At 40.7% G+C, this 12941-nt stretch overlaps 1 protein-coding gene across 4 annotated transcripts in view; it reads right to left on the reverse strand.

Moving 5' to 3' along the window:
* Positions 1-7869: 7869 nt before the first annotated feature.
* LOC141106334 (glycine N-acyltransferase-like) overlaps positions 7870-12941 on the reverse strand; it is a 166956-nt gene continuing 161884 nt past the window's right edge. For 2 of the 4 annotated variants that reach the window (XM_073597019.1, XM_073597018.1), the window contains one exon: positions 7870-9218. In XM_073597019.1, coding sequence (XP_073453120.1) covers positions 8816-9218 — 403 coding nt within the window. In that variant the 3' untranslated portion in view covers positions 7870-8815. The remainder of the gene's footprint in view (positions 9219-12941) is intronic. The other 2 variants (XM_073597023.1, XM_073597022.1) reach the window with 1 other exon arrangement.

A 12941-nucleotide genomic window follows, 5' to 3' on the forward strand; every position in this document is an offset into this window, starting at 1 on the left:
GTGGAGGGATAAGAAGAATGTTTTCGTTCTCACCTCCCTTCATGCAGACACGACGACCCAAATTCCTACGGCGACTGGTGTTGTGGAGAAACCCCTCTGTGTCCACGAATACAACCTTAATATGGGAGGGGTGGACCTCAACGACCAGTTGTTGGCGCCGTACCTAGTTGCCCGTAAGGCCAGACGCTGGTACAAAAAAGTGTCTGTTTATTTATTTCAATTGGCTTTGCTGAACGCTCATGTGCTATACAGAGCTTCAGGACGGACTGGATCCTTCCTTAAATTCCAGGAAGAGATTGTCAGAGCCCTTCTGTTTCCAGACGGTGCTCTACCTCACCTTCCCCAACCAAATGCAGTAAGCCGGCTGCATGAGAGGCATTTTCTTTATGCCATCCCGAGTACCCCTACCCAACGAGCCCCCCAAAAAAGATGTCGTGTCTGCAGCAAGCGCGGATTTAGGCGTGACACCCGGTCTTATTGTCCCTCCTGTCCTGGCAATCCTGGTCTTTGCATGGGTGAATGCCTTGAACGCTACCATACACTAGTTGAGTATTAGCGTAGGGTTCAGCACTGCACAGACTAGGCACACTAACACAGGGTCTCCCAAGATGCCATTGCATTTTGAGAGACCCAAACCTGGAACCAGTTACAAAAGTTAAAAGTTACTAAAAAAAAGTGTAAAAAAAAAAAAAATAAAAACACAAAAAAAAATATAAAATAAAAAAACCAAAAATAGTTGATGTTTTATTGTTCTCTCTCTCTCTCTATTCTCTCTCTATTGTTCTGCTCTTTTTTACTCTATTCTATTCTGCAATGTTTTATTGTTATTATGTTTTACCATGTTTGCTTTTCAGATTTTTTATACTTTGCTGTTTACTGTGTTTTGTTGGTAACCATTTTATTGTTTTCAGGTACGCCATTCAGTTGCAGCGCGGATTTATTTATCTTGACAGCAACAGCGTTTGCTCCCACGATATATAAAGCCGTGACTCCAGTGCTGTCGGAGGTGATTTCACCACCACAGTTACATACTTCAGCATATATGCCGAAGCGTGGGGGCAGCAGTGGGTGGAGGAGCAATTTGCTCCTGCCTTTTGCGGGAGGATTCCCCCATGCTTCGGCATATATATATTTTAGGCACAGGTTGCGTTAAATGTTTTATTTTTTACTATGTTTTTTTTTTGTATTTGCTTTGCAGGTATGGTAAGCCTTACTGTTATACTGTAATGTTACTTTGTTTTATTGTTAACCATCATTTGCTTAGCAGGTACGCCATTCAGTTGCAACGTGGATTTATTTATCTTGACAGCAACAGCGTTTGCTCCCACGATATATAAAGCCGTGACTCCAGCGCTGTCGGAGGTGATTTCACCACCACAGTTACATACTTCAGCATATATGCCGAAGCGTAGGGGCAGCAGTGGGTGGAGGAGCAATTTGCTCCTGCCTTTTGCGGGAGGATGCCCCCATGCTTCGGCATATATAAACGGTGCATGTATGCCCATCATTAGAAGTGGGTGGATGAAGGGAGGTATTCTAATGGTGGGCATACCCACCGATCAATATCTTTTTTTCGTTCAGCCCACAGGCTGCATGAAAAAAAGTTTACAATATATGCCCAACAAGGACCAGCAACGTACTGGTATGTTGCTGGACTTTGAGTGGTTATACCAGAATGATGCCTGCAGGTTTAGGTATCATCTTGGTATCATTCTTTTCAGCCAGCGGGCGGCTTTCATGTAAAAGCAATCCTAGTGGCTAATTAGCCTCTAGACTGCTTTTGCAAGCAGTGGGAGGGAATGCCCCCCCCCCACCGTCTTCCATGTTTTTCTCTGGCTCTCCTGTCCCAACAGGGAACCTGAAAATGCAGCCGGTGATTCAGCCAGCTGACCATAGAGCTCATCAGAGACCAGAATGGCTCCAAACATCTCTATGGCCTAAGAAACCGGAAGCTACGAGCATTTCATGACTTAGATTTCGCCGAATGTAAACAGCGCCATTGGGAAATTGGGAAAGCATTTTATCACACCGATCTTGGTGTGGTCAGATGCTTTGAGGGCAGAGGAGAGATCTAGGGTCTAATAGAGCCCAATTTTTAAAAAAAAGAGTACCTGTCACTACCTATTGCTATCATAGGGGATATTTACATTCCCTGAGATAACAATAAAATTAATAAAAAAAAAATAAAATGAAAGGAACAGTTTAAAAATAAGATAAAAAAGCAAAAAAATAATAAAGAAAAAAAAAAAAAAAAAAAAAAAAAAAGCACCCCTGTCCCCCCCTGCTCTCGCGCAAAGGCGAACGCAAGCGTCGGTCTGGCGTCAAATATAAACAGCAATTGCACCATGTAGACCTCCTCTGTAAATCTAAAGTGGTAACCTGTAAAGGCTTTTAAAGGCTTTTAAAAATTTATTTATTTTGTCGCCGCTGCACGTTTGTGCGCAGTTTTAAAGCATGTCATGTTTGGTATCCATGTACTCGGCCTAAGATCATCTTTTTTATTTCATCAAACATTTGGGCAATACATGTCTTTGGTAAAAAAAATGTCAATAAGCGTATATTTATTGGTTTGCGCAAAAGTTATAGCGTCTACAAACTAGGGTACATTTTCTGGAATTTACACAGCTTTTAGTTTATGACTGCCTATGTCCTTTCTTGAGGTGCTAAAATGGCAGGGCAGTACAAAACCCCCCCCAAATGACCCCGTTTTGGAAAGTAGACACCCCAAGGAAATTGCTGAGAGGCATGTTGAACCCATTGAATATAGTGAGTATTTTGCAGACCTCACTTTTTGTCACAAACTTTTGAAAATTGAAAAAAGAAAAAAAAATACATTTTTCTTGTCTTTCTTCATTTTCAAAAACAAATGAGAGCTGCAAAATACTCACCATGCCTCTCAGCAAATAGCTTGGGGTGTCTACTTTCCAAAATGGGGTCATTTGGGGGGGTTTTGTGCCATCTTGGCATTTTATGGCCTTCAAAACTGTGATAGGTAGTGAGGAGTGAAATCACAACATTACGCCCTTAGAAATCCTGAAGGGGGTGCTTGGTTTTCGGGGCCCCGTATGCGGCTAGGCTCCCAAAAAGTCCCACACATGTGGTATCCCCATACTCAGGAGAAGCAGCTAAATGTATTTTGGGGTGCAATTCCACATATGCCCATGGCCTGTGTGAGAAATATATCATTTAGTGACAACTTTGTGCAAAAAAAAAAAAAAATGGCACTTTCCCGCAACTTGTGTCAAAAAATAAATTATTCCATGGACTCAACATGCCTCTCAGCAAATAGCTTGGGGTGTCTACTTTCCAAAATGGGGTCATTTGGGGGGGTTCTGTGCCATCTGGGCATTTTATGGCCTTCAAAACTGTGATAGGTAGTGAGGAGTGAAATCAAAAATTTATGCCCTTAGAAATCCTGAAGGCGGTGATTGGTTTTCGGGGCCCCGTACGCGGCTAGGCTCCCAAAAAGTCCCACACATGTGGTATCCCCATACTCAGGAGAAGCAGCTGAATGTATTTTGTGGTGCAATTCCACATAGGCCCATGGCCTGTGTGAGCAATATATCATTTAGTGACAACTTTTTGTAAATTTTTTTTTTGTCATTATTCAATCACTTGGGACAAAAAAAATAAATATTCAATGGGTTCAACATGCCTCTCAGCAATTTCCTTGGGGTGTCTACTTTCCAAAACGGGGTCATTTGGGGGGGGTTTTGTACTGCCCTGCCATTTTAGCACCTCAAGAAAGGACATAGGCAGTCATAAACTAAAAGCTGTGTAAATTCTAGAAAATGTACCCTAGTTTGTAGACGCTATAACTTTTGCGCAAACCAATAAATATACGCTTATTGACATTTTTTTTACCAAAGACATGTGGCAGAATAAATTTTGGCCTAAATGTATGACTAAAATTGAGTTTATTGGATTTTTTTTATAACAAAAAGTAGAAAATATCATTTGTTTTCAAAATTTTCGGTCTTTTTCCATTTATAGCGCAAAAAATAAAAACCGCAGAGGTGATCAAATACCATCAAAAGAAAGCTCTATTTGTGGGAAGAAAAGGACGCAAATTTCGTTTGGGTACAGCATTGCATGACCACGCAATTAGCAGTTAAAGCGACGCAATGCCAAATTGGAAAAAGACCTCTGGTCCTTAGGCAGCATAATGGTTCGGGGCTCAAGTGGTTAAACCAGCAGCTCCACGGAGTTATTGCTACAGGGGTCTAAGACATCCCCCAAGTATGTTAATAAAAGGACTTGCATTTTTTTATTTTGCCTTTTTTTCCCTTGATACAAGTCCCCCAAGTCAGTGCCTGGCCCTCCATGCAATTTCTTTGCCAATCCCTTGACTCTCTTATATTAGAAAATGGCCATTTATATCCCATTAATATTAAAGGGGTTTCGACTGTGGATCAGAACTTCAGTAACATTCTCTGAACCGAACCAGGGTACATTTTGTTTATCACTGTTTATAACCCAACCATGCTAGGCAAAGCAACCCAACCATCTGCATATACTCACTCATTACCCTCTCTGACTTTCCCACTTTCCTTCCACAATGTAGCTCAGGGTACTAAAGCCACTAAGCACCAAGCCTGAATACTATCATTTGGGGATTGTTCTTAACCAAACTGACTTTGGACATACCTGTACATAGGATTTTTTTTTCTGCAACCCTGCAGGCAAACATGACTGGGGGAGCAAAAGGAAAGTGATTATAAGCATTGGGAGGAAGCAATTAAGTGAACATATTACTTTGTCCTGCATAGGCACAGCACAGGTCACCTAAGTGGCAAAAAAGTCCCTATCCATGACACAGGTGTCGGTAAGATGTGTGTATAAAGTGGAAAATTGCAAAAATTACACCCTAGATGTAGCAATATGGACTGCAATTGCAACAAACAGTTATTCCCTGCCCTATCTGTATACTATATTATCCCCCTAGTGCCTGGTGTTACTAAACTGACATCATATTTGTGAGCCCAACCAAAGGGATTGAGGGATTAGTAGTTCCACCAGATGGCTATTCCCCTGCATGGCTACATGCTCGGACCACATATCCCAGGGATATTTGCTACCATCAAGGAGATAGCTGGGAAGGTCTATAAAAGAAACCAGAGACCCGCCCCGGCATTCTTCCTCCCAGGCCTTGTGTGTGATGGGTCTCTCTGTGCAGGGAGAGTGAGATTGTGGCCTACCATGTGGATGTACAACATTCCTGCCCGACTTAGAAGAGGTTCAGTGCTGCCTGCTGTACATCGGACATCTGACCAGCACCAACTTGACCATACAGCAACCCACACTTTGTGTTCCAGATTCGGGTGATCACAAGCGGGTCCACAGTCAGGACGTCTATTCGGGAGTCACTGTCTGGAAGGCGCTTGATCGGCCTGGTCGCTGGTGAGAGGGCAATTGCCCACCTTTGTAAGTCTTTCCTTGGTTGTTTTACTGGGACACTGTGTACAGACAGCTTTACTTTGGGAACACTTCACTGCCCGTCTACTCGAGCACTGTACATAGGCATCTTTAACTGCAATAAGCACAAGATATACTATCACTCTGTTACTACACCCTATTGGATACAGTTAAGAGCTCCAACTGCCAGTGAAGACCATCAGATCTGCAATGGGGACATTCTGTCATTGCTACTTAAAGGGTATTATACCATCCTTGTTTAGCTTCATCTCTCATTAGGAAAAAGGTTGAACAGGCCAGCCTGGATTTCTCTTTTTAGAAGTATTGTCAGAATCTATGCTTAACTTTGCTTATCCTTTCAGGTTATGTTCAAGTGATATTCCATTGTACATATGTATATACAGTGGGGACAGAAAGAATTCAGACCCCCTTAAATTTTTCACTCTTTGTTATATTGCAGCCATTTGCTAAAATCATTTAAGTTCATTTTTTTCCTCATTAATGTACACACAGTACCCCATATTGACAGAAAAACAGTTGACATATTTGCAGATTTATTAAAAAAGAAAAACTGAAATATCACATGGTCCTAAGTATTCAGACCCTTTGCAGTGACACTCATATATTTAACTCAGGTGCTGTCCATTTCTTCTGATCATCCTTGAGATGGTTCTACAGCTTCATTTGAGTCCAGCTGTGTTTGATTATATTGATTGGACTTGATTAGGAAAGCCACACACTTGTCTATATAAGACCTTACAGCTCACAGTGCATATCAGAGCAAATGAGAATCATGAGGTCAAAGGAACTGCCTGAAGAGCTCAGAGACAGAATTGTGGCAAGCCACAGATCTGGCCAAGGTTACAAAAAAATTTCTGCTGCACTTAAGGTTCCTAAGAGCACAGTGGCCTCCATAATCCTTAAATGGAAGACGTTTGGGACGACCAGAACCCTTCCAAGAGCTGGCCGTCCGGCCAAACTGAGCTATTGGGGGAGAAGAGCCTTGGTGAGAGAGGTAAAGAAGAACCCAAAGATCACTGTGGCAGAGCTCCAGAGATGCAGTCGGGAGATAGGAGAAAGTTGTAGAAAGTCAACCATCACTGCAGTCCTCCACCAGTCTGGGCTTTATGGCAGAGTGGCCCGACGGAAGCCTCTCCTCAGTGCAAGACACATGAAAGCCCGCATGGAGTTTGCTAAAAAAAACACCTGAAGGACTCCAAGATGGTAAGAAATAAGATTCTTTGGTCTGATGAGACCAAGATAGAACTTTTTGGCCGTAATTCTAAGCGGTATGTATGGAGAAAACCAGGCACTGCCCATCACCTGTCCAATACAGTCCCAACAGTGAAGTATGGTGGTGCTGTGGGGGTGTTTTTCAGCTGCAGGGACAGGACGACTGGTTGCAATTGAGGGAAAGATGAATGCGGCCAAGTACAGGGATATCCTGGATGAAAACCTTCTCCAGAGTGCTCAGGACCTCAGACTGGGCCAAAGGTTTACCTTCCAACAAGACAATGACCCTAAGCACACAACTAAAATAACAAAGGCGTGGCTTCACAACAACTTTGTGACTGTTCTCGAATGACCCAGCCAGAGCCCTGACTTAAACCCAATTGAGCATCTCTGGAGAGACCTAAAAATGGCTGTCCACCAACGTTCACCATCCAACCTGACAGAACTGGAGAGGATCTGCAAGGAGGAATGGCAGAGGATCCCCAAATCCAGGTGTAAAAAACTTGTTGCATCTTTCCCAAAAAGACCCATGGCTGTATTAGATCAAAAGGGTGCTTCTACTAAATACTGAGCAAAGGGTCTGAATACTTAGGACCATGTGATATTTTAGTTTTTCTTTTTTAATAAACCTGCAAAAATGTCAACAATTCTGTGTTTTTCTGTCAATATGGGGTGCTGTGTGTTTATTAATGAGGAAAAAAAAATGAACTTAAATAATTTTAGCAAATGGCTGCAATATAACAAAGAGTGAAAAATGTAAGGGGGGTCTGAATACTTTCCCTCCCCACTGTATAATATCCTGCTGTTGCCAAATATCTTAACTGTTTTACTGGGGGAATCATTCTACTGAGCTGATGCTGTTAACCAAAGCTCAGTTGAACCATTACCCCTCTTGTACAACTATATCTTATCTGAAGCATTCCAGTAAACATTAACAGAATATAACCATATTGAGTGCTGTCAAAGGTGTTACAAGGATGTCTGAACCCAGAGTGTCAGGTTGTTTGGAATGTTCACAGGGTCATGGTGATGCAGATGAGCAAGTAAATCCAAGCAGTCCCCAAGTTGACCATGGTACATATATATATCATCCAGCCACAATGACCTGGGTGTGGAGGAACCCCCAGTGCCTACTGCCTGTACAAGGATATTTGAATCACATATTCTTGAATGATGATACTTGAGAGTGAAACAAAAGTTTTTAATTTCTGTTGAGCAGAAAGCTGTCATATTCACAAGTAATATTTATGATTAAGTTTTATGATTACACAATTTCATACAAAACACATAAATGAGGAGTTCTGATGACCTGGGGGTCCCCAAGGAATACCCTTAATTTGCAGAGATTTCCTCTCACTTCCTTATTGGCTATGGGATAGGATGTGAAGGGAAATGTCTCCAATGGGACATAGAGGGTGAAAAAAAAAATATGACAGGGGTTATAACACTCCCTTACTCTATCCAAACTGAAAAAAAGTTTTGCCTATAGTTCTACTTTATAACTCCATAGTAATTTAGCGACTAATGCTCATTTTAGGAAATATTAGGTGTGATTGCAAGAGGGAAGTGAGGAATGGAAGGGGAGGGGAGGGATAGAGGGGACTTTTTGCCAGGTGCTCAATTGCAAAAAAAAGGAGAAAAATTGAATGAAGGAAAGAGAAGAATGGCAGCAAGGGGGAAAGATTGTAAGTGGGGAAAAAAGGGGAGTAATTAGTGTGGCAAAAGGGACTCCCAGTCACCTGTGGTTGGCTTCTCACAGGGTTGTCAGACTTTTAGCAATACAGGGTTGGGTGATAATATAAATTCCACAAACTCTACACCTTGAGAAACCTGTCATATCTATCTGTGAGAATTTTATTTTCTTTGTTGATAAAAAGGCATTGATAAATCTTCTAACCCCGGTAAATTATGTAAATTGTTTTTTCCACATGTGTCACTATCCACAGTGCCACTATCTGTTTGATTTTTTAATAGACTCCTCTGATCTCCGGTAAGATTGTGTGAACCTTATTTTTCTTATAAATTGCATTCCAGTGTGGCAAACTGTGGTCTAGAACTGGCACCAGTATAGATGTGAGCTGGTTTCTTATGCATCAGCAGGTTTCCTTTTGAAACAGGGTATTTTTGCTGGTTTGCAGTTTTTTGATAGCTTGTATGTTTAGTATTTTTAGCTCTTTTGCTTGAAGAAATATTGGTCCCCTCTGCCAATGAGTTGAAACCCTGCCTTTAGTATCACAGCTTGACCTGGTATATTATCAGGTGCCGTATGTACATAAGTTGGAGCTTCTTTTTCATAATTGGCTGCTGCAAGCTTGAGTAGTACGTTATGTGCGAGACCAAGATTCCTGTAATCAGAAAAGGTATAGCCCATGCGTATTTCCATGGAGTTCTCTATTAAGCCCCAGGCAATCGGTTGATCCAGCCCTTTTTTCCGGACACAGATGGTAGGTAAGTTCTGAATGCAACGTTCTATAAAGCGAAGACTTCTCTGGTTCATTCCAAATGCCCATCGACTGTTAACAAGTGGAGCTTCATGAACCAAGAGTGGGGTGTACCACAATTCGTTTGAACTGTGTAAGGAAAAAGGGGGGAAATTGTAAAGGTAGTGTAGTCTTTACTAGAAATCTATTTCACTTTCATTTTGTTTCATTACAAAGTACTTACAAATTAGTTGGATAGGTCGTTTTGTTTGAAAATGGTCTGGCTAACTGTGGAAGAACTGCCACTGATGGGAGGAAAGTCTCAGAAGATGGATTAGGCCCAAACTGGGAGTCCCATTAACTTACAAAGGAGATGATAATGTTCCAGTGCTTATGGGTATTAGTAAATACCTAAGCTGGTAACTCTTGTTATTAGCCTGAAGACTCTGGCTAATCAATATGAATATTTGATTTCTACACTGCTGGGGATTCCCTCCAGACTGTATTTCTATGACTGGAATTCTGTAGTTCTGTGATACAAGTATCAGTACTACAGAAACACAATAGGCTACAAACTCTCACATGTCCCTCTGGACACTGAGGGGATATGCATGTCCAAGTGAAGATGGAGCCTACTGCCTGTTGCTGAAGTCTTTGCAGTAGAAGTAAGGGGTCTTGGGCAGCAGACTGGGCTGTGGTGATTAAACCTGCATTTTAATGACTGTCCCTTCCTGCTATTGTCCATTTACTGCTTCTGTCTTGGCACAACTGCTAATTTGTTACCCACAGTGTTGTGTTTTCATTTGTGTGGGACTAAGTTAGTGCTGAATGTTTTGGGGATTTGTAAGTGTAGGACTAAGTTAGTGTTGAATTTTTTAGGGATGTATTGCCATAATCCACCCGCCCCTCACATCCTTTTAATGCTTGTCGTCATCATCAACCAATTCCCTAAAAAGAGCAATATTTGGGCCGCAGCAACAATGTAACTGTTTTGAGATACACATCTAAAAGAATCATTTTTATAGAATTTCTAAATTGGTGATGACCAAAATAAAATCAGGAAAAGACATGCATATCATAAAAGGCATAGTCACCTTTGAGGAAGTTCCATCCTCAGGGGCCCCATCTCTCACCTTAGTATTGTCACTGTGTCCCCTTCTTACACCAGGCTGTATAGAAGCAACACACTGCCACAGATACAGCCATGTGGTGTTCAGTTCTGGGCTGGGGCAGCATTAATAAACCCATTATTGTTGTCAGTGACAGTGGCAGAAATAATAAACAACCCCTTCATTGAGGTCAGTCTAAATCAACAATAATATCCCCCTTATTGGTGTCAGTGAAAGTACCAAGGTTAATTTTACTGTGGCAGTGTTAGAAATAATATAACGCTCTTTTCATTGGTTTCAGTCACAAAATGACTACCCATCATTGGTGTTCAGTGCCAGTATCAGCACTAAATATCCAAAACCCTAATTGGTGTTGAATGGCAGTGTAGGCAATAAATATCCCCCTTCACTGGTGTTCAACAGTAGCAATAAACATCCTCTCCCCTTCATTGAAGGCAATGGCAGCAATAAAATTATTTATTATTTATTATTATATAATTGTCAGATTTAAAAAAAAACACACCTTTTATTAGTGTTTAGTAGTTACTTTACTGAACACACACAGCTGCTTTCCCTTTGCAATCAGGTCAGAACTACGCTACACCTGTCGGGTGGAGGGATCAGTAGATAACTCCACCCAACAGACAGTGCCAGATGCTGGAACACAGACCTTTTCAGCAGATTTCAGGGGATAAAAAAAACAAAAATCTGGATGGTGTGTTTTTGAAAAGAAGTTTTTTTTCACCCCCAAAAGTTGAGCATGTATTCTTTGGATATATATTGGATTTAATAGTGTAGCAAATACTCATGATGTCTTATGCTGGTTGTTATACGTACATGTCATACTTGGATATTGGTGCTTCTATATATACTGAATACACTTTTATGGCAAAAGCATTCTCTGCATGTGGTGTGCTTACTCTATATATTATTACATTTATAACTGGAGCCTTTAAAACACAGTAGAACATACTGCATGTGTTCACAATAGGTTTTTTTTCTAAATTGACCCTGCTACAAGAGTGCCAATTAGGTGCATAGTTCAATATGAATGTAATATGTTGTTCTCTGTGCATGTGCCAAAATGCTCACCATGGTTAATACATAAAAAAAAAAATTGTTAGTTTTTTACAGCATACACCAAGTCAACATACCAAACAGTCCATAAATCTAACACCCCATGATAAAGAAACTTATTTTCAAAAAAGTGACAGTTATTTTTATCTGAGTCCAAAGAAATTTACAGTCACATGTCAGAATCAGAAATCCATATTCTTGTTTTAAAGCTTTGTGAAATGAGTCTAATGTGTGGTGTAGAGCCACCACAACCAGGACCAGATGTATCTCAATCTGATATTCAGTCATGTATTTTGGTGGGTTGAATCACAGCTTGCTTCCCAAGATCACCCCACCACAGCCATTATGAAGCCATTTATGTTTTTTCACGCTTCTGTTTGGTTCCCTTCATTTATCAAACACAGACCTATTATTAAACTTCACAAATCACATTAATGTTAGAGTTAACACATCATACTCTAATTTTGTTTTAAAAAAAAATCTTTAGTTTGGCATAAATTAACAATAAAAAAACAACAATAAATGCAATCATGCATTTCATGAAAAAATATTATGTGAATTTTTATTGTAATGAGTGTAAACACCTGAAATTCCATTGCTTTGAGCCTCTTGTGATCCCTAATAAACTAGAATTCAGGCTGGGAGAGGGCACTAGGGGCTTAGAGGCTCTACTGCATGCACAGGTGCTGACAAGGAACTAGCTAGTGAGCAGAGGGTGGAGCTAATCAGTTTGCTGCTAATCCTTTACTGCCCAATCACAGGCTGGCTTAGAAAGGTGACCAGGCAGTATTTCTTGAACGAAGTGTAGAAAAGTGAGATCACCAAAATGACTCTGCAGTGTTGTAAATGTAAATCCCAGAACTGGATGGAAAAACACACATTCTTTGACAGGTTAATCAGCATACATGTATTTCTTGTAGGTATGTTAAAATGTTCTTTAGAAAATGCTACTTTCAAGCTCCATTGTGTGACCTAAAGTCTGGGCAAAGAGACCCTGATTGGTAATGAGTAGAATTATAGGGGTCTGATAATGTTTATATGTGTGTATATAGCTCTATCTCTATCTCTATCTCTATCTCGAGAGATAGAGACTATCACTTTAAAATTTGGTAATGCCATAGCTCCCAACTGTCCCTGATTTTGAGGGACTGTCCCTGATTTGGAGCAATGTCCCTCTGTCCTCCTCATTTGTCCCTCATTTTGGTCTGATCTATATAGTTGTATATAAAATGCACTTTTTTATCTATCAAAAAGTTTTTCCAGTGCTAAACCTTTCATCTGATTTCTAAATTGCTGCATTTGTAAATTCCAAAAGCCAATATAAAGAAATAGTAGTGGTAAAAAAAAGCAATTGTGGGTTTAACCAATCTTGTTTTTTTGTACAATTCTCCTTTAAGGGGGCGTGACTAGGGGTGTGTCCTTTGTCTGCATACTTTTGCTGATAGGTGTCCCTCATTCCCATCTTAAAAGTTGGGAGGTATGGGTAATGCACTTTTTTACTTTCCCTGGGTGTTTTTTTTTTGTTTTGTTTCAATTCCTGGGAAATCGAAATTGTTGGTTATGTGACGACACAAACTACTGATAAGAACCCAGAAAGCTGCTCAAAATAGGCTTTCGTACCAAAACCAGTCTGAACTGACCAGATACTGCTGAAATCTCTTTTTGCCAGTCACACGACGTAACCACC

The sequence above is a fragment of the Aquarana catesbeiana genome, linkage group LG08, assembly GCF_042186555.1.
Source record: "Aquarana catesbeiana isolate 2022-GZ linkage group LG08, ASM4218655v1, whole genome shotgun sequence".
Classification (NCBI taxonomy): Eukaryota; Metazoa; Chordata; class Amphibia; order Anura; family Ranidae; genus Aquarana; species Aquarana catesbeiana.